The 22,241-nt window shown below is 46.6% G+C and overlaps 1 protein-coding gene across 1 annotated transcript in view; it reads right to left on the reverse strand.

Annotated features, from left to right (window-relative positions):
• RNF207 (ring finger protein 207) overlaps nt 1-22,241 on the reverse strand; it is a 77,839-nt gene that overhangs the window by 49,779 nt on the left and 5,819 nt on the right. The window contains exons 5-7 of the mRNA XM_084822009.1: nt 16,960-17,096; nt 9,338-9,528; nt 294-423 (exon numbers count right to left, since the gene is read on the reverse strand). Of these exons, the coding sequence (XP_084678135.1) occupies nt 294-423; nt 9,338-9,528 (321 nt within the window). The 5' untranslated portion in view covers nt 16,960-17,096. The remainder of the gene's footprint in view (nt 1-293; nt 424-9,337; nt 9,529-16,959; nt 17,097-22,241) is intronic.

Here is a 22,241-nt window from a genome sequence, read left to right on the forward strand (position 1 = left end):
CATAAAAGCCTGGAAACCACCAAACGATTGGTAGTTGGGAGAAAGGGGTTCCCCACTCTTGCTCTACGGTGCCATTTGTCGCTTATGCCGCATGGTGATTCTGCTACTATGCCCTGATTCTGAGTCTGTCCAAGGCATCCAGTGAGCTTCATAGCCAGGCAGGGATTTGAACCCAGGTTCTCTGCATCCAAAGCCCAAAGCTGCCTCAGCTGGCTTTGATAGCATCACCAGATGCCATGTGTCGACTTCGGAGTCGGAGACTGAAGGGCACCTTGGCTGCTCAGCCTACTTACCTGTTTTGTACTTTGCACATCACAGTTTGCGCACTGGACTTCCTCCTCACAGTCCCCAGAACTGTCGACCAGGAACTTCAAGAGCCTGTCCTCTGGAGGGAGGCCATTTCCTTTCACAATGGACTGGTGGCTGCAAAAGACACAGCGAGCAAGAGTCTGCTTTCAAAGAAGGCTTCCTGAAAATAATCCTGGAAGGCCAGTCTTACGTAGGTTTACTTAGAGGTAAGTTCCACTGGGTTCTGTGGAGCTCACTCTCAGCTAGTATGCGCAGATTGCAGCAGACTGGCATTTGCATACAATTTCCCCCCCCTAAGAACTCAGAGTGTCTCTCATATAGTTAGGATCTCTGGAATCAATACAACAGCTTCCCCCCAAACGTCTGACAGCCGAGTTACACTCCCCCGCCGCAATGAAAAATGGAGCCACGCCTGTCCCTCTTGGAGAGGAAGCTTTAAGGTGTGCAAGAATGAAAACAACCTCTCCGTGATGGAGCTTCTGGAGAACTTGAGCTACACCCTGGAAAGGTCTGGTCAAAAGATTCCATTTTGGAAGACCCAAAGCCTCCTTTGAAACAAATCTCTTGCTCAAGTGATGCGTGGGCACAGTTTCACAGATCTCTCTCCCAGGTACATCCTCTGCTTCCCCCTCTAGTAAACATCTTTCCAAAGCCAGAGGGGCAGCCAAGTTAGTCTGTTGGAGCAAAAACAAGAAAGAGTCTTGTGGCACCTTAAAGACTAACTTATTTTGGCATTAGCTTTTGTGGACGCTGTCCACTTCATCAGACACACGATGAACAGCTTGGAGTCCAAGTACCTGACGGGCCACCCCCTCCTATATCATTCTGCTCATGCATTAAGATCTTCGGAGGAGGCCCTTCCCCAAATACCATTAGTGGAACATCAGAAGCTCCCTTATACTGAGTAAGAACCTGGATCCATCTAGCCCAGTATTGTCGACACTGACTGGCAGCAGCTCTCCAGAGTTTCAGGCAGGATTCTTTCCTAGCCCTACCTGGAGAAGCCGGGGATCGAACCTGGGACCTTCTACATGCCAAGCAGGTGGTCTACCACTGAGCTATGACCCCTTTGTGCATACATAGCCTTCTCTGTGGCGGCACCCCAACTCTGGAATGCCATTCCAAAGGAGATTCAGTCGGCACCAATTTTGTTTTCTTTTTGGCGCCAAGTTAAAAACTTCTTCTTGTCCAGGCATTTTGACATCTGATGATTTTAGTACATACACACACACACACACACACACACACACAGACATGTAAGTTATTTTAAATTGAATTGATTATAATTTGGTTTGCTGGCTGAAGAGTTTCGTTGGGTGGGGAATGCTTGACGTTTTAGGACTTTATTCTGTCTAAACATGCATAGGATTGCACCCTTAATGGTAAGTGACAACTGTTAAGGTATTCATCATGGTCTGTTCTTCTTTGCTTTTCAGTGCCCTCTGACAACACAGTTTACATCCGCCTCCACCCCTGGCTTTGTGCATCTGATGAAGTAGAGGTAGGAAGGCTTCAGGTGTCACAAGACTCTTTGTTCTCTTTCCAAATGTTCTCTGAGTGGGCTCCTGGTGCACCTAATCAGAAGGCATTAGGGGCCGCGTGGCTGAGTGGTTAAGACGCTGAACTGCAGACCGGAAGGTCGGCAGGACAGCAGTTCGAGACCCGAGTGCTGCGTGACGGAGTGAGCTCCCGTCTTCAGTCCCAGCTCCTGCCAACCTAGCAGTTCGAAAGCAAGAAATTGCAAGTAGATAAATAGGCACCGCCTCGGCGGGAAAGGTGACAGCGCTCCGTGCACCTCGGTGTTCATTCATGCCGGCCACATGGCCACGGAAGCATCTTCGGACAGCGCTGGCTCTTCGGCTTAGAAACGGGGATAAGCACCGCACCCTAGAGTCGGACACGACTGGCTGGGGACACCTTTTACCTTTTATTGTACTGCTATTCTGTTTTTCCTCTTCTTAACATTGGTGGGACAACACAAGAGGGATACCAGTGGAAAATTATGACATGTGGACCCCTAGTAAAATTCTGTGAATGAGGCAGGGTGATGGCGCTATAAAAGCTTTGTCTGGAAGCACCCCCAGAATCAAACAGTTGTCTTTCTGTGTCTTTTCCCAGTGATCCTTCCATCTATTTGTAGGAGAGTTCATTATGGAATCACCATCAGTCTTTTATTTATGTCCACACGGTGTCATCATCCATTTGTAATCCTCCTGTATTTTCCCTGCCCCTTTATCACCAGCTTATTTCATTTTTAACTGCTCTTTCAGTAGCACCAAAGCAGTTTTCTTGATTTGAAAGAACCAGCTAAATCTTGAACTTTGGCACCTTCCATATTGTTTGATGTTTCAAGATCCCACAAATGTTTTCAGCCTTGAATGCTTGAATGATGGCAGGAAATTAGCTTCAAAATTATGTGTGTTTATTTTTCTATCTGAAATATCTGTGTACCATTTTTCTGTAAAATGTGTGTGTGTGTGTGTGTGTGTGTGTGTGTGTGTATGCATCTATCTCCTAAGCTGATTACAGCAAATGTCCATATGAAACAACAGTTAAAAGACAACAACAAAGAACAGCCTGAAAATCATGTGAAACCGCAAGGGCAAGCCGTAAAAAGCAGGAACTGACCTGTAGCTCATTCCTGTTCCCAGAAATCCTGCATGCTGTTATTTTGGGAAACTTGTTAGGGTGGGAGGAGGAGGAGTGGGGTCTCTTATCAAGTTACTGATAAGATTTCCTCTCCTAGGAAGTCCTCTAGCCAGCTATTTTAGCTGACACAAAAAGCACAGAATCATAGAATAGTAGGGTCAGAAGGGGCCTGTAGGACTATCGAGTCCAACCCCCTGCTCAATGCAGGAATCCATGTCAAAGTATCCCTGAGAGATGGCTGTCCAGCCTCATCTTGAATGCCTCCAGTGTGGGAGAGCCCACCACCTCCCTAGGTAATTGGTTCCACTGTCGTATTGCTCTAACAGTCAGGAAATTCTTCCTGATGTTCAGCCGGAATCTGGCTTCCTGTCACTTGAGCCCATTCTTCTGTGTCCTGCACTCTGGGGTGATCGAGAAGAGATCCTGGCCTTCCTCTCTGTGACAACCTTTGAAGGACTTGAAGAGCACTATTATATCTCTTGAAGAGCATATTAGCTATCCCACCCAATTTTGTGTCATCTGCAAATGTGATCAGCATTCCCTGCACCACCTCCTCCAAGTCATTCATAACAATGTTGAAGAGCACTGGGCCCAGGACTGAGCCCTGCAGTACCCCGCTTGTTACCTCTCCCCAGTTTGAGAAGATCCCATTGATAAGCACTCTGTAGCCAACTGTGGAGCCACGTGATCATTGTTGCATCTTGCCCACTTCGAGCTAGTTTGCTCATCAGGAGATCATGGGGCACTTTGTTGAAAGCTTTGCTGAAGTCAAGGTATATGATGCCCACAGCATTCCCACAGTCCACAAGGGAGGTTACTTGATCAAAAAATGAGATCAAATTCATCTGGCAGGATTTGTTCTTGACAAATCCATGTTGGCTTCGAGTCATCACTGCATTGTTTTCAAGGTGCTTCCAGATGGATTGCTTTATGATCTGCTCCAGAATTTTCCCAGGGATGGATGTCAGACTGACTGGTCTGTAGTTCCCAGGTTCCTCCTTTTTGCCCTTTTTGAAGATAGGAACAACATTAGCCCTCCTCCAGTCATCTGGCACTTCCCCCGTCCTCCATAATTTCTCAAAGAGAATAGACAGCGGTTCTCAGAGTTCGTCTGCCAGTTCCTTTATTACTCTAGGATGCAGTTCATCTGGCCCTGGAGATTTGAACTCATTCAAAGTAATTAGGTAATTAGTAATTAGCACTGAGTATTTGTGCCTTTTAGCTATGACAAGTGAGGATGGAGGTTTGAAGATAGTTTGAAAAAGGCATCACTGCTCGTGGTATGTATATTCATCTTGCTTTCATCTCTGGTCAAACAGGTTTGGCAAGATTTTGCCTTGTTTCAAACACTTGCCAAATCTATTTGACTGACAAACGAAATGTGTACACATCACAGGCAGTGAAACCCATCTCAAGCCACCTTTTCAGCTCTCTTAAAAATGACTGCCTGGCTCCGGCCGCAGCTAATTCCCAGGTTGTGAAGGATAATATCTCTGATTGCCAGAATGTGTGATTCTCCCATCATGCCCTACTTCAAAGTGAACATGTCTCCTCAGAAGTAGGTTTGTTTTCCATGGAGCCTGGTGCCAGGGAAAAGAACACATGAATGCCAGACTAGATGGGCTGTTGGTCTGATACGGCATGGCTCTTCCTATGTTCTTACACTGCAAAAGTAGGGGCAATTATTACCGCCACCACTCCGAATTGGAACTGCCCCTGCTAAATTGGAACTGTTGGAGTATATGCTTCCTTGAAGTCTGGAGTGCACAACATTTACGCAGAGCATGTTTGCAGGGCGCCGTTTTGCCTCTCAGGCGTTTGCAGCAAAGAACTCCAGGGGCATCTGCCCACCTGCTGCTCCCCTTTGTCTGGCCTGGGCAGGGCTCCCCCCACCATCCCTCTCTGAGCTGGATTCTGCTGGGGCTAAAACCGGAGGATTTCTGCTTGGCAGCTGTTGGCCTTCGAAGCCCAATTTGCAAGTGAAGCTTCAGGTTTCAGAGGCCCAGAGAAGAGAAGGGGACCTGTCTTGCTCGTCATTCTCATTGGGCCAGAACACAATCATGAAAACAAGTGGGTTACAAAATACGGAAATTTCCCTATGTGGGAAAATGGGATTCAAGCCAATTAAAAGGGCTCTAATAAATACAGGCACACCAACAGACACCCTCCAGTTTCCCTGGCTTTAGCGATCATTTCTCTCCTGGTGTCTTCCACAGACCACTCTGGGACTCATCTTGGCTAATCACAAAGCCTCAGCTGCCTTTGGCAGCTACAGACAAACCTGATATGGGGGTCTTATGGACACAGACAAAGGGCAGACACCTGCCTGGACATTACTTTCCTTTTTAGGAAGTCAATGCCTCATCCGTCTGTTCCAGTAATTCCCAAACTCTGTTCCCGGGCACACCAGTGTGTCATGAGAGAATTGCTAGTATATTTATTTTATTTCATTTATATCCTACCTTTCCAGTAAAAAATAGTGCTCAATTGTATGGTGAGAGATAAACAGTGTGATGTCATGGTTAGAGCGTTGGACTGGGATTCAGGAGGTCTGGGTTCTAGTCCCCAGTTGGCCATGAAGCTCACTGGATGACTTTGGTCCAGCCACTGACTCTCAGCCTAACCTACCTCACGGGATTGTTATAAGGATATAAATGGAGAGGAGGAAGACGATGTAAGCTGCTCTTTCAACCACTCCTCATAGGGCTTAGTTTCCAGACGCCTCACCATCCTGGTCACTCCTCTCTGGACATGCTCCAGTTTGTCATTGCCCTTCTTAAAAAGGTGACATCTGGAACTGGACACAGAATTCTAGATGTGGCTTGACCAGCATAGAATAGAGCTGAAAGAACACTTCCCGTGATCAGGACACTATGTTTCTGTTGAGGCAGCCTAAGATCACATTAGCTTCTTCAGCAGCTGCATCACACTGCTGGCAGAAATTCAGCTTATGATCTACTAACATATCTAGGTCCTTTTCACATGTACAACTGCCAAGCCCGGTTTCCCCAATCCTATACTCATGCTTTCGATTTTATTTGATTTTATTTTTTTGTATCTCAATGCAAGGCTTTACATTGAGCTCCATTGAATTTCATTTTGTTAGTTTTGCTCCAGCCTGTCAAGATTCTTTTGAATCATAATCCTGTCTACTATGGCATTGGCTCTGTCTCCTAGCTTTGTGTCATCTGCAGATTTGATAAACAGACCCTCCAGGTCATTCATAAAAACGTTGCACAGCAGAGGGTCTAGGCCAGAGCCCTGTGGCACGCTGCAGAGAGTTCGTCATGAGCACTCGTGGGGTACGATAGTTCAACCAGCAACCACCAGTAGCATCCAGCCCACGTTTTGCCATCTTGTCAACAAGGATATCATAAGAAAGCCTCTCAAATGCTTTGCAGAAATCAAGATATACTGTGTTCACGGTGTTCCCATGATCTACCAGAGTTACTAAACTCTGTTAAAAAAAAGATATAAGGTTGATCCGGCATGACTTATTCCTGATAAACAATGCTAGCTCCTAGTAATCAAAGCATTATTCTCTAGATGCTCATAGACTGAATCATTTGTTCTAGATTTTTGCACGATATCAACATCAGGCTGGCTGGTGACTGGTATGTTCCCGAATCGGGTTTTCCCCCTTTTTGAAGAAGGGGACATCATTTGACCCTCTCCTGTTTTCCAGCACCTCAGCTGTTCTCCAGGAGTTCTCAGAGATTACAGTCAGTGGCTCTGACACCATGCCCAAAACCTGCTTCACCATCCTCCCGTGTAATTCATCCGGCCCTGGAGACATGGAGTGCTTCCAGATGAGGCTTTTACTGTGCCATTGTTCACGGAATTTTACAGGGGGCTTCCAGACATTTTCGCCTTCCAATAATAACCCTCCTGTCTTTTCCCACCACTTCTTTTGTCTTTTTCCTTAATGAAGAAAATCCATTAAGGAGAAAAAAACAGGACAGCTCCACAATGCCTTCTGAGTGGTAACACTAGGGGCTTCTTCACACGGAGCTTTTATCCTGCTTTTGAGATTGGTTACTCATGGAAGTTTGCGGGTCCTTTAGAAGATGTCGTTAACCTCCAGGGCTTCTCCCGCATTAAATGACCTTTATTCCATTTTTTAAATAGCTGCGATAATGAGCTATCAAATTACCTTGCTTGACTTCCGCTTGAGTTCCCTCCATGACAAAGGAAAACTCACAATAAGAGGAGCAGGACCACAGTGCCATCTAGCAGCTGTATGATGAAGTACATGAAAGACAGATACGGGTGAAAAGGAGGGGGAAGGGGGGGAAGCGCATGTAAAGGGAGTCTGCCGTGATCCTGCATTTAAAACAGAAGCAGAGAGCCCCATTTTAAATGCAGGATTTTGGGGTGGTGTACAGATGCTCTAGGAGATCTCTGTCTGGAAACACCTTGGAGCTAATTTGAAGTAGCCAGGTGTTCCCTAACCTTCTCCTTACCTATCCTGGGCTGCAAGTCCTTCCTTGGGACAAGCAGAACAAAATTCCCCTTGTGGGAGAAGACTGAGGCCAAACAGGAGTAGTTCTGACTTCTCTCCATCACATGCAAGCAATTCACCACCTTCCCTAATCAGTGGGCCTCCCCCTTCCTTGACCCTCTTGCTCTAATACAGTCAACGATTCTCCTTTTGTTCCTTTTAGCATCCGGCACAGCTCATTCTGAAGATTAACCTTTGTGACACCATCTTTAGAGGTGCGGCCAACTTCGTTGTTCTCCTCCTTAGTAGTATGATGTCCCTCCTTCCCTACAGGACCCTTTTGAATCTCCGCTCATCAGAGCCACACAGGCTTCTTTTGATGCCCCCCGCTTTTCCTTTCCATGGGCACAGTTTGCCATCAGTATGTCCCTTTTCAGAATCGCCCATCCCTCCTGAACTCTCTTCTCCTTCAGAATTTCTAGCCATGGGATCCTGCCCAACTTTTCTCTGAGGTCTTTGAAATCACCTTCCCTAAAATCCAGGGTGCATTTCCGACTATGCTCAGTTTCCACATCCCTCACTATTGCACATGCCAGGAGGACGTGGTCACTTTCCCCTAGGGTCCCTGCTGCTTTGACTTCGTCAACCAGTTCTTCCCTGTTGGTCGGAAGTCCAGGAGAGCAGATTCCTCTGTTCCTTCATCCACCTCCTGAGAGATGAAGGCGTGTCAGTATGGTATGGCAAGTTATCTTACTCTGGGGAAGATGTGGAATATTGCCAGCCCGTTTCTGACATAGGACCCATTTCAGATTTAATCTGACCCCCTCAGTTTTAAGTTACTGCTTCCAGGCAGAGGGTTCCTAGTGCCAGCAACCAGAAGACATTGTGCAACTCTTCTGTCTTTTTCTTCTTAACAGATTTTCTGCAGTATGGAAGAAGGTGGAAGAGGTAATGGGAAAACACAGGAGGGTTATGAGTAGAAGCCAGCAGTGTTTGGATCTGGCCCCCTTAAACGTCCACAAATGAGACCAGGGGAGGGTGTTCTAAAAGCCCCTTCTGGAAGCACCCTCTGAAGCGGAGAGTTTAGGAATCCTGGAATTCACACCATGATTTGGACACTGATTGAACTGTAATTTGAACCCAGTGCAGGTTCAACGAGAAATAACTTCTACTAACAGTACATGTAACCTCAAGGTTCTGTTGCAATTCCAGTTTGGCATGAATCCATTCCAGTCCACCAAAATGCTCAAGTGATTTAGGCACCCAGGTGAGTCCTTGCCCCACTGGCTATGAGCCCACCAGCATGTAGAACAGGGGCATTCTACATGGGGCTTTTATCCCACACCTTTATCAAAACGTCTGCGTCTGGATTCTTTGCGGCATTAAGATTGGATCCTTTACATGTGCCTTTTTCTGTGGTTTTCTTTCTCTGCCTTTCTATAAGTTTCATTATACAACCTCTAGATGGCACTATGTTATAGCAGAATTGCACAGTTACACAAGACTCTCATTCCGCCATTTCTAAATAATAGCAGACTTCCTTCATTAGGAAAAAACACCACAATAATGGTTGCAAAACACAGGAGAGTCCCTGAAGGATGGCGACGTCATGTAAAGGACCTGCAAACTACTGGGAGTGAACAACCATGAGCGCACAATAAAAGCCTTGGGTAGAAAGGCTCTGGACAGCAATATCCCCACTCCCTTGGCATGCCGGAAGCCTTCAGACATGGGAGGTGGGCACAGCATGGTCTGGGATGCCTTAGCACCTGCTCCAGGTGTTTCCAGAAGTTGCCCAGATCCTGCAAGAAAGGAGGGGCATGGGGCCTCCTGTGGCAACGCTTCTGTTCCAGCCATGATGCTGGTTAGGGCCAAAGTCCACCCCATCACTGCATGTCTACTAGCATTCCTGGACTGAGGGAGAACAGTGGCCCTTACCCACAGAGAGGACAAGTCAGGCGGCCGTCAATGGCACGGCCCCGCAGGCAGCTGGCACAGAAGTTGTGGTAGCAATCCAGGAGGCACGGGTGCTCATACTGTTCATGACACAGAAAGCACACCAGCGGGTGGCAACTGGCGTTGTCCAGGTCACAAAGGTTGTCCAAGGGGGAGAAAATCCCACCTGACATCTGGAGGGGAGACGGCAGAGAGGAGGTTGTTACCAGAGAAGTAGATGAGAACATGATTAGCCATAGAACAATAAGGCAAACGTTTGAATAACGCAACCAAAGAGCTCTGTGTGAGCCCAAAGCCTGCGTATTCCTGCACACTACCAAAAGCTGGCCCAATAAAACTGTTAGAGCATTCCCCAGACATCTGATAACTTTAGGCACATTTCATTTCTGATTTAAAATTGAAGGCACAGTGCACTCATGCACCCCAGAAGTTCTACTTTGAGGGTGTATAAGAGTAAGACATGCCCACACTGAAGGCCATCAGGACTGCCCTTCTGACCGGAAGGAAGCAATCGCAGAGCAGTGACCCATGCATAGATGCATCAGGCAGCCTCCTGTGCTGCTGGGTGCTTTGGCCTCACAGGAGCTTTTAATTATTCAATGTACTTCTTTTTCACAGCACACTATCCAGTGCCTTGTAGCACTGAACGATTACCTTTGCCTATTGGAATTTCTTGTTCTCCAAGACCAACACAACACCTGCTATTTATAGGAAGCTACACAGTACAGACACATTTACAGTGTGTGTGTGTGTGTGTGTGTGTGTGTGAGACGGTTTGTATTGACTGAGGATGTCCTTGCATTGGTGGAAATGCAGCAGTTTCCTGGAGCAATGTATACAAATTTTCTCTCTAAGGCTGCAATCCTATAACCTTCTTCTCTCTGAGTCAACATGTATAGGATTGTCCTGTAAAAGTGATTTAAAATGGTCTGTTGTGCTCTCTGCACACACATTCCTGCCCCACACCAAATAGGATCCAAACAGGAAGGTGGGTTTTTGTGGGGAGGGGGGAATAATGATGATGGTGGTGGTGGTGGTGGTGGTGGTGGTAACTTCTTAAATGGTTCTACAACAGCCTCTGCTGACAAACCCTAGAAACACACATTGGTTGAAGAAGCCATATTCATTCCATTCATGTCCATTCACAGGATGTTTCTCCTTCGTGGGTGTAGAGAACATGGTGCCCAATCTGTGAACACTGCATGTCTATCCAGTCACAGGTACATGTGTTTGGAGAACCCAGGGTATGCCAGGGCCTCCAGACACTTACACTTTTCAGAATAGACACTGGTATGCTCTTTTCACACATTAAAGTTCATGGGTGTTCCTTATCCCCCTTCACCCATGTATACTGATATAGTAGGGAGAGACACCCTACCCCCAAACAAGATTCTGATAGGATGCCAGGTAATACTTTTTAATACATTCAGAGTTAATGTAAAATGTAGTCATTTATATGATTGATTGATTGATTGATTGATTTCGTATCCAGATCAAACTTTGCCCTGCCAAAATGTAGCCACCGCCACAGCTTTGTCATGAGCTTGCTGCAGATCGTCAACAGTACAAGACTCCGGCAGTAATTGACACACCGTCGGATGCGCTGGGTCTTGGGTTTCTCCACATTCACATAATGTATTGTTGTCAGCCATCAGCCCCCAGTTAAATACATTCGTCTTACACCTTGGTACCCCCACCCTCATCCTGTTCATTGTCCTCCAAACTATATAAGGGAGAGTATTTCCAGCGGCCATGTCTTCCTTCGTTAAAATACTCAAGTCGGTAATCTCATTCCTCCATTTACTTATCCGATTCTGTTCTTTGGTCCCCACTAGAATATTAGTTCTTGACATAAAACTCTTTCTAGAACTAAGTCGACGAATTGGGGGAATATATCCTCTCAAAGGGTGACGAGAATCAGTCTCTTGCTTAGTTCTTTTGGTATCTGCTTCTAAAAAGGTAAAGGTGTCCCCAACCAGTCGTGTCCGACTCTAGGGTGCGGTGCTCATCCCCGTTTCTAAGCCGAAGAGCCAGCGCTGTCCGAAGACGCTTCCGTGGTCATGTGGCCGGCATGACTGAACACCGAGTTACCTTCTAATCTTACGTGGGGTAATTTATATGATAAACAAGACTGTAAGTTTACAAATGCAAATGTGTAAATATGTTTTCAAATGTATTGATTTTGCAGCATAATCTATTTAATTTTTTTTAATCTATATTTCCAAACAAGATTCTTAGGGTTAATATGGATTTATGATGGAGGATTAAGAGATACTGAAGGGAATAAGGCAGAAACTGCTGTTTTCAAGAACAAACACTTATTTTCTTGATTTAGGTTGAAGCAGCTGATCTTCTGGAAGCTTGGAGGGGGGGTTGTGCCTGGTGATTATCACACTCTGGATGCATGCTATTAAGCAAATTGAAAATACCCTTTATGATTGTTTTTACCATAGCTGTGTATCATTTGCTTTTACACAAACCGCTTTCTTAGAAGCAGCTCCTTTCCTAGTACGTCAGCATGTGAGAGGACCGTTAGTGCAAAATGAGAAATATGCTGATCAAAAAGCTAGAGCAGGGGTCCTCAAACTTTCTGCTCCCAGAGCCCGCTTGAGAGCTGGAAACGTCTAAGGCCCACCAGTCACAAAATGGTGTTGCAGGGTCGGAGCCAGTCACAAAACAGTGCCGGAGTTTGGCATTATCAGCTGGCAATTGCTGATAGCATTTTTCTATTGATCTCTAATCCCTCTTTGAAAATGGCTACGCTCTTTGCCACAGCTATTTCCTTGTAACGCTAGTGTTACGCTTTAGCTAAGTGCCATTTTCTCGAAGCGAGGCAGTCCTGTACTGCTGAGGTGGCAAAATTCGTGTACTGCTAATCTAGCATTAGGGAGGGGGGAAGAAGGAGCAGGGAGATGAGAAAGTGGGAGACATCAGAAGAGATGGTCTCAATAGGGAATGGAATGTGTGACCGAAGCCAACTGTATATGGCCCTGTGTGTGCTGCGAGGCGGGATCCTTCGGCGTCGGGAATGGCCGCGGCACGTGTGCCTCTGTTTCCGCGAATACAAGCTCTGCGAGAGCACGAGCTGGTAGCGTGGTCCCTGAAATTCCAGCACAATATTGAGATCTAATCCCTCTTTGAAAATGGCTACGCTCTGTGCCACAGCTATTTTCTGGTAGCAGGGAGTTCCATAATTCAGCTGTCCTCAAGTTAAGTACAGACATTAGCTCTGCAGGTATCATGACTCTGCCTCCCCATTTCGGGAAGAATTTGCTGATCCAGAGGCCCAAGTCAGGGTTTCCACCATGGCGCCCATGGCCACCTCTCTTGGTGCCCACCAGGCTCCCTGCCTCTCCTGATTTTAATTTTATTTTTTAATTTTACTTTAAATTATCTTTTGATTGGGAGATTGCCATGCTGCAAAGCAAAGGGCTGCCCTTCATTTGGGTTCAAAAGAGTGGTTTTGTATTTTGCAGCTCAGACCCTCCCACCTCTGCCTTGTACTTATGTTCTCAGGCTAGTTACTTTTCTATTAGTCCCACCAGTTTGCCTTCTGGTGGGCTCTCCCACACTGGAGGCGTTCAAGACGAGGCTGGACAGCCATCTGTCAGGGATGCTCTGACTTGGATTCCTGCACTGAGCAGGGGGTTGGACTCGATGGCCTTGTAGGCCCCTTCCAACCCTACTATTCTATGATTCTATGATTCTGGGAAATGAGTGTTTTGTGACTGGCCCACCGCGGCAGCCATTTTCTGACTGAGCAAGCCCTTCAATGGCAGCCACTTTGTGAGAGTGCCCATGGCATTCTCAAAATCTCAGAATGTGCCCACCAACCCAAAAAGGTTAGGGACCCCTGCTGTAAGCAAAGAAAACTGTTTATATTGTTTTTCTCCTTCTTTCACAGGCCTCTCTGTCTTCTTTCCCATCTCCTGTCATTTCCTCTTGCCTTCTTTCACACTTATCTTGTTCCCTTTCCCCAACTGCCAGTTTCTTTCATCCCTCCCTCCTGCTGCTTTTACATTCACTTCTTCCTATAACAGTTTCCCTCTCTTATCCCCATCCTCTTTATTCCCAGTTTAAAAATTTATTATGATCATTATTTAAAATGCTAGACTTGCTCTCTAACCAGCTTCTGCTACCAGTGTCTGGTGCGGCCATAGCGTAGGGTGGTCAAGCAAAGAGGCCCTGGGCAGCCCGAAGCACCGAGACCCACCGGAAGGTTGGCTGAGACCGACTGGTGGGTCCTGACCCACAGTTTGAGAAACACTGAGCTAGAGGTTCCTGGAAGCCCCAAACATAACCCCTCTCAGAGGCCATGAAGTTGACTCACCTACAAAGTTTGTATGTCTTGGAGAATATCAAATTTAGCCATACAGCGGGGGGGGGGGGGGTGTCTCAAAGAAACTGGAGGAAGATGACCTTCTGCTCCCTAAAGGTAGGACTTTCGGTGGTTTTACCACTAGGTAAGACTACCCAATTTGGCTTCTATTGACTCTTCTAATCTTGAAGTTTGCTAATATTAGGATGGCCACGTGTTTCTTTACTTCTTCTCTCTACCTTTTAAGAGATTCGTGTGTTCCACTTAGTGCAGGGGACAGATCTGAGTAACTGCTGGCTTTTATATGCTGTTTGAAAATGCAGTTTTAATGTTTTAATATAATTTTAAGTGTATTGTTGTTTAATTATATTTTAACTTTTGTATATTGTCACATGTTTTAATTGTATATGTCTTAATGTTTGTAAGCCGCCTTGTGTCCCAGTACTGGGAAAAAGGCAGGGTATAAATATTATTATTATTATTATTATTATTATTATTAATAGTAATAATAATAGTAATATATGGGCCATTGCTATTGCTTTGTCCAAGCAGCTCTCGGTGCAACCTGAAATTATTTAGCACCCAGCATGGTGTACCCGAATCCAGTCTGCAGAATGCCTCCTGCACTCCATCGTAAGTCTGTTAGAAACAGCAGACCTTTGGGAACTTTTAAAATAATGCCAAACTCATTCCGCTCTCCATTCCCCCTTTTTGGATTTTAGTTTTGCTTAAGATCTAGCCTAGAGAAGAACTCTGTGGAATTCAAAAGCTTGCCCACTACTTCTTTTGTTAGTCCTTTAGTTGATCCTAAAAAAGGTATAGCCCTACTGTTACTTCTGGCATCAATTCACATTAAGCAGTTGTGGATTTATGGCCAGCAGAAGACCTCACCTTAGGTATGTCATCCCTTTGTACTCAAGGCACCGTGGAAGGTGGAAGTACCTTACCTTTTTGATCGGACTTCCTGCTGCCTTCTGTGCTTTGTCCCCGTAATGAATTAATGTGTCTTCTCCTCCAGTCTGCTTTTCACTGACTTCAGTCAAAACTGCTGCTGTCCTTTTCAGCTGGCTGGTGCATTGTGATGAGATAATAAATTGGCATCCGTTAGAACCATGGTAAGGTGGAGAAAATGTGAGACCTGGAGATGGATTCCTGCTGATGCGATGGTAAAGAGTTCTTTTTTGAAAGGCAGCCAGTAGTTTTTAGACATATATCCACAGAAGGAAAAAGAATATGGAATTCATAACTTCTTCTAGAGACACTCAGTAAATCTGGATGATGAAGTCGGAAAGCGATCACATTTGCTGCAAGAGAAGGGAATTTATCGGAATGGCTGCTCATTCTTGTCTACCTCCCACTGGAGAAGGCGCCGTCTCCAGATTCCAAGAGGTGCTCCTCAGCGTCACCAGATCCTACATCCCCTTCCCAGCAAAGTGCTAGACAATGGACTGCTCCAGGCCCCTTTGGGACTGGACTCTGGGTTGGAAACAGAAAGGCAGGTCAACAAAGTGGCGAGCAGGGATGCCGTTGGATTGTCAGCCTTCCTTCTCGAGACATCTGTTCTGTCTCATTCGCCACCACTGTCAAGGTTCGTACAAGGTCAGAACAAGTGCCCGGCCCATGTGATGTGGAGGCAGTGGGGGGGGGGAGTGGTGGAGAACTCCCTCCATATTTCAGAGGCCACAAGGATTAGCAAGTTGAGCGACAATTTTAAAGAGACACGACCCCTATGGACTCACTGGGAGTTACTTTTTCCATGTGAGTTCAGACCAACAGTAGGTTGGGATTACTTCATCTGTAAGGACATCAGGAGAGCCCACCGGGATCAGTCCAAAGTTCATCTAGTCAAGCATCTGCTTTCCCACACTGGGGAACCATGTGCCTCCAGGATACCCTCGAGTGGGGCACCGAGGCAACTGCCCTCCTTCATTGTTTGTCTGTAGCATCTGATACGGGGGCCGCGGTGGCTTAGTGGTTAAGACGCTGAACTGCAAACCGGAAGGTCGGCAGGACAGCAGTTCGAGACCCGAGTGCCGCGTGACGGAGTGAGCTCCCGTCTTCAGTCCCAGCTTCTGCCAACCTAGCAGTTCGAAAGCAAGAAAGTGCAAGTAGATAAATAGGTACCGCCTTGGCGGGAAAGGTAACAGCGTTCCGTGCACCTCGGTGTTCAGTCATGCCGGCCACATGACCACGGAAGCGTCTTCGGACAGCGCTGGCTCTTCAGCTTAGAAACGGGGATGAGCACCGCACCCTAGAGTCGGACACGACTGGTTGGGGACACCTTTACCTTTTTAGCATCTGATACACAGAGGTAGAGTGTTTCTACATCTGGAGGTTGCATTGTGCTGTCACGGCCAAAAGCAGAAGAGAGACCATTCCACTGTGAATCTATCTACTCTTTTATAAGATCCAGTCCTTAATCCTTGGGGCCAAAGTCCAAAGCCCTGCAGCCCAAGGGGCAGGCAAATGACCACCCAGGGCATGGACGGTGATAAGGTCAGTGGCAAACGGACCCAGCGGTAGCACTTGGGCCAGCCTGGGCATGCTGGGCTGATTCTGCTTGCCCCAGGATGCTTTCTTCTCATTTAAAAGGAGAAGTTATCAACAGGAGGCCAGACATGTACATGGTTACAGATGCTCATTTTATATTTTTACTTTAAATCTAGATGATTCTTTTCCACAACAAAAGTAGATGTTTATTTTGGTGCTTATTCCCAAGTAGACGTGTTTAGCATCAGGGCAGCAGAACCAAACTCCATATTATTCCTGGAGTCATGATGATGCTGTGATCTCGGTGAGTTTAAAATGCTCAGAGTATTTCTTTTTTCGTTTTAATCAGGGTTGGCAAACAGTTTTGGTTTTTTCTTTGGGTTTTTTCTCTTTCTGTTTTGCTCTAACAAGTTAGGAATGTAGAAGCAGTTGAAAAGCATGGAGCAGCAGGGGGCAAAGAGAAACGTTAGCCGTGTGCTTCACAATTGAAACAGTACACATGGCCATCTAAAGGGGGTCTCCACAAAACCATTGAGTCCAGGCTCCAAAATTACCAAGCGGCACCACTGATCCTTCACTGCATCCTTTATAAGAACATAAGAAGAGCCCTCCTAAATCAACTAAAGGACTATCCATTTCAGTATCTTTTTTCTGACAGTGGGAAGCCAGGTGCCACTGGGAACTCCCGCAAACATCTCCCTTGAATCCTCAGAATACTGCCTACAAACATGCAGGTTCCCATGAACTCTGTCCAATCCCTGTCTGAAACCACCCAAGTCAGTGGCTGTCACCGTACCTTGCGGCTGTCCAGTAGCGTAGTGGCAAATTCAGAAATGCAGGGTCCCTCTGTGACAGTCACAGCCAGGCCCCTTTCTAAGATTGTAGAACCTTGTAAGATATACAGCCTTCAACTGGGATCCACAAACAGTGCAGCTGAGAGTAAAAATGCAGGGGTGTTAAAATCTTTTTCACTCACTCACTCACTCACTCACACACAAATATTTTAGGTTTTCAAAATATGATACTCTATGGAAGCATCACCCCCTCAACTCAGCCCTCATGGACAGATCCCTTCTCATTTAAACAGGCCCCTTGCACACTCCCTTAGCACCCCAACGTTACCCATTAGCCTTCCCTAAGCTCCTTCATTATATCTCTCCCTTCCCCCTCCAACAGAAATGTCCACACCCCCAGTAGGATTGAACTACACACACACACACACACACACACACAGAGTGGCGTAGTGGTAAATTTGGAAATGCAGGAGCACATTGTGACAGTTTCCAAGAGCAGTCCAAACATTTCAGGCAGCTGTGTTGATCCATATCAACAAACCAGTTCTAGGAGCTTTTGTCTCCACCAGGAGCACGTCTTTGGCAAACCGAAGAGGTCTCAATTGCCCATTCCAGACCAAGTCATCCCAAATACTTTGCATTCTAGCATGGAACAATATATATTGTTGCTTGGAAAATGCATTCCCCCCACAGCGACAGTGAGGATCACAGCTAAGCTCAGAGGGAACAGGGGATTCTGAGGGGGGTGGCAGATGACATCAGAGTCCCTGCTGATGAAAAAGTGCCAGGCCCTGCGAGCCCTGCCTCCACGACACCACTGCAGCTGTCACTTCCATCAGTTGATCGTGTGAAGGAGGGCTTCTTTTCTCTCTCTCTGGAATCTCCTGCCATCACTTTCTCTGGGTGACCCCAAATCCTAGTATTATGAAAGAAGGAGATGTTTTTCTGTCCACTTCCTCCCTGCAATGCATACTTTTACAAAACTCTATCAAGCCTGTACAAACCTTTGCCACTTTTCACGAACCTTGCAGCTGCCAAGGGGATGCGACCCTGCAATCCTGTTGAAGAACTTGGAGCATAACGGAAATTCCTCTAAAGAGGAAAGAGCATTTTTAAACATCAAACGATTTTGGGAAAGTTGGGGCACTTCGTATTGGCCCTTCTAAAATGAGATTTAAAAAAAAATTCCAGTGACATCACTTACAGTGGTATCCAGTGTTAGTCCTACTTGGAGTAGACCCATTAAAATAAATTGATCTTAAGTTAGTCATGACCAACTTAAGTGCTGTTCATTTCAATGGATCTACTGTAAGTAGGACTAACATTGGACACTATGCTTTGTGTTGCAGCTGGAAATCCTACGAATGTTCAGTTTTTTCAAGGATTTCTCACCCCCAAACAAACAGCTGCTTACAGTAAGATGCTGCTTACTTTTGTTGTTGAAGTGCCTTTATTGGCCCTGTTGTTGTTTATGCTGATAGTTATTTTTATCGGCATGACTCGGCAGTCTGTCTCCACCTTGGGTCCCAGCTGGGCTTCCTCTCTAGGTGCTATTTTTAGACTGAATCCAGTGCAGACTCCAGGTTCCTGAGGTCCCTTGGGCAGGACTCCCTCCCCCAGCGAGTCTGCCGTCTCCTCCTCCTCCTCCTCCTCCTCCCCGTTGCCACTCGCCTGCTGGACAGGCACAGGGCCAGGGAGCCGGCACAGGGCCAGGGAGCCAGCGTCTCCTGCTCCTCCTCCTCGCCACCCCGTCCGTTGTCCGGGCTGGAGCAAGAGGCAGGGGAACAAGCAGGTTGCAACAGTGACGAGGAGGAGCACGTGCAGAGGACTGTTGTCTGCGGGTCCCTGCTGTGGTGTGGGCCTTTGGCAGGTCCCCAAGCATGCCAGCCCACTATCCAGGCCCCTCCTGAATGTTCAGCTTTCATTTTAAAACGTATGCCTCTAGTCCCCCTTACTTGTGGAGAAGCAGGCCACATTCTACTCAGTTGCAGGTGTTACAGAAATTTCAGTTGTAAATTTCAGCTACTGCAATATGTCTGTTATCCCATGATTTTATAAGCTAGGCTATGTCTATTCTACCTCTGTGTGAGATTGCCATGCTAAACAAAGACACTTATCAGAGACTCAGGAATGCCAAGAATGTGTTTACTCGAGTACAAGGCTACCTCTCTGCGCATGCCTAGATATGTCAAAGGCGCTGCCTGTTTTTTGTTTCCCTCTCAGCTAAACAAGGAGAGTAGTACAGCGCAAGCGTAAGACAGCCCCCAAAGGTCTTGCCTATATAAACTTTTGGATCACATCACTTAATTGTGACCTTTGTTGGAGTGTTAGCCCCAAGGGTTGCCTTATTCTGCAGAATAAAATCGTGTTGGACCAGATCTCTGCCTCCTCTCGTTCTTGGTAAACAAATTGGAAAGTCTACCAGGGAAAAGAACACAATTTTTGTAACACAGGGATGGTCTTGTCATGCACGGAGGGAGAAGCAGGTAGACAAAGGCGCAACTTGGTTCTGGATGGTGCAGCAAGAGTTTTTAAAGTGTTGGTTCTAGCAGGGGGTGGGGTGGGGGAGGTGAATTTGGGCTCTGGTTCAGGCAGAAAAAGATTTTTGGGCTGGCACTGCTAAATGGATCTGTCAGGGTTCCCCTTCTGACCTGGACCCCCCTGAGCAACTCCTTAAGGATCTCTTGCCTCCTTAAGAGTCCCACTTCCTTCTTTTGAACTTCCCCTTCCCAGTAACGTGGGGTTGAGGCTGTAGATGTGGAGCGATCGGCACTTCAGACACCTGGGTGTTCACCACGGCAATTTACTGGTAAATTAAAGCAAGCAAATTACAACTCAAGGTATTTATAGAGTAGAACTGAGTTATACAAAAGGCAATAAGAGAAAATAAAAGTTGCAAAAGACCAAGTTCCTCTACCGTAGCTGTACTTAGGGCATCTCTACACCAGCCTAAAATCCTACATTTAAAACGGGGCTTTCTGCTTCCGTTCTAAATGCAGGATCACAACAATTCCCTTTTTCACTTGCTTCCTTTCCACTCTCCCCTTCCCCCTCCTTCTTCCTGTAGCTGAGCCTTCCATTCTCTTTCATGGATCTCGCTCCTCTTCTTGCTGCTTTTCCTCTTTTCACGGAGGGAACTCAAGCGGAACACAGCGGGGAAATTTGACAGCTCATGATCTGCAATCTATTTAAAAATGGAACAAAGGGCATTTGGTGCAGGAGACGCCCTGGAGGGCCACAGCGTCATGTAAAGAGCCTGCAAACCTCCGTGAAGGAGCCATCTCCATCGCAGGATAAAAGCCCCATGTGACGGAGCCCTTAGTCTTCTCCAGGCTTCTTCTTCCTGCTGTCTCTTCATGCTCTGGTCTCTCTCTCACTGGCTCTCTCTCTGGTCTCCCTCTCACTGGCTTTCTCCCTTTATATCCCCTCCTTCCCCAAAACCGAAAGTACTGTTTCAAACCTGGAGAAATGAAACCTAACTCAGGAAAGTGAACCTACTTCTCTCAGGAATACCCCTCCCAACAAAACAAAACAAAATCCCAGACTTCTAGGCCTGACCTTTTTACCTTGTCTCTGTAAGCCTCAGACCTTCACAGGATCACTAAGAAGTAATGCAATGAAATAACTTTAAACATATCAAGCTACCTGTATTTCTCGTTTGGCTGTTTTGCAGTGATTCCTTGCCCCCCTGAGGCCCCCTTACTGCAAAATGCCTGGCTAAGGGCACCAGCTTTGTCACAAAAACCTTCAGCATTGGAGAACAGGTTATGTGTTGGCTAGTGGGAAGCTGCATCGTAGAACTCTCAGCAATGCGCTCTACTTCCATGTGGTTTGGGGATAAGGCGAGGGCACCATCTCTGGTGTTTGAACTCTAAGTCTCATGGAGCTTCTTGGTATGGTTCTGATGCTGTCTGAGGTTCACTAGGATATTTTTTTATTATTAATTTTTTTATTTATTAAATTTATTAATCGCCCATCTGGCTGGCCACCCAGCCACTCTGGGCAATGTACAACAATAAAACAGTTAAAACAATAAAATTCTACATTAAAAACATTATTTCTTCACTATTTATTTCTTCACTTTTTTTGCACCTGGAATGAAAACAACTACATAGTCTTCTAGGCTCAAAAACCTTTGCATTGGGAAGGAGAGAATGATCCAAGCATACCTGATACAGGGGTGTGATAGAAACGCTGCCCCCCTTCCCGCCACAGAGGCACCTGGAAGCAATCTAGGCCAGAGTTGCAGTTTCCTCATCTCTGACCTTGGTAAATCACTGATCCCAGTTCTCCCTCTGCTTTTGCCTTTGGGGGACACCTTGTTGAAACGCTGTTAGCGTGAGTTGCTAGAATTGTCCTCCGGGGTGCAGCTTCCACCCCAGAGGTTCTAGAATTTGCATGCTGAGTGTGGGCTGGATGCATCTTGTCCCTGGGGCACATGCATCTGTTATGTAGGGGGATACCGATACAACAGCATCCCAAGTTTTGCGCGTGAACCCTAAAGCGCCATGCGGACTGCACAGCCTGCCATTTCACACACTGTGGCTGCTGACATGTGCCTTGAACTGTGGTAACACGCTGTCAGACAATGATGCTCTTCTATTATATCCTTAACCCAAAGAACAGACACTTGGCTCTTAAATCTATGGAGGATGTGAACACAGCATATGAGAGCAGAGCAGAGCCTTTAGCATCCGTCTCTCTGGGACATCACAGTCTGCAGCCTCATGGAGGACTCCTCCTTCCAATCCGGCCCGCGACCGGAGATGGCATGAAAGCTTACCAGGGCCTGGTGGTAAGGAGCAGGTGAAGTGTATGCAACAGGCCATATCCTGCTTTTGCCCCAGTCAGTAGACCTTTCTGAAGCCAGATGCCTCATGCAAGGGAAAGAAACCTGATCTGACAAGAAAGCAGAGCATGCCTTCATAACGAGCTGAATCTCACCCTGATGCATGGCTGTGATGACTGACAGACACACACAGCCTGAGCCACGCTGTGATCTCAGCAGGATTTGCCCCCAAGGATGTGCGCACAGGACTGAGGCTTTGGTGTGCTATGAAGGCTCTGACTGGAGCATCAGTTTTAGGATCAAGAGATGGGTGTAGAAGATGCCACTCACAAGTTCCTCACAGTGCTGTTCCAGGTATATGTAGACAGAAGATGTTCCCCCTCTCACATAATCCTAGAATTTGGGTTCACTCAATGAAAGGGGCTGGCAAGAGATTCAGGACTGACCAAAGCAAGTCCTAGTTCCCCTCTACTCGGCACTGGTTAGGCCTCATCT

The sequence above is a fragment of the Heloderma suspectum genome, chromosome 15 (assembly GCF_057233095.1).
Source record: "Heloderma suspectum isolate Gila_16-S chromosome 15, 16-S_ref, whole genome shotgun sequence".
Classification (NCBI taxonomy): Eukaryota; Metazoa; Chordata; class Lepidosauria; order Squamata; family Helodermatidae; genus Heloderma; species Heloderma suspectum.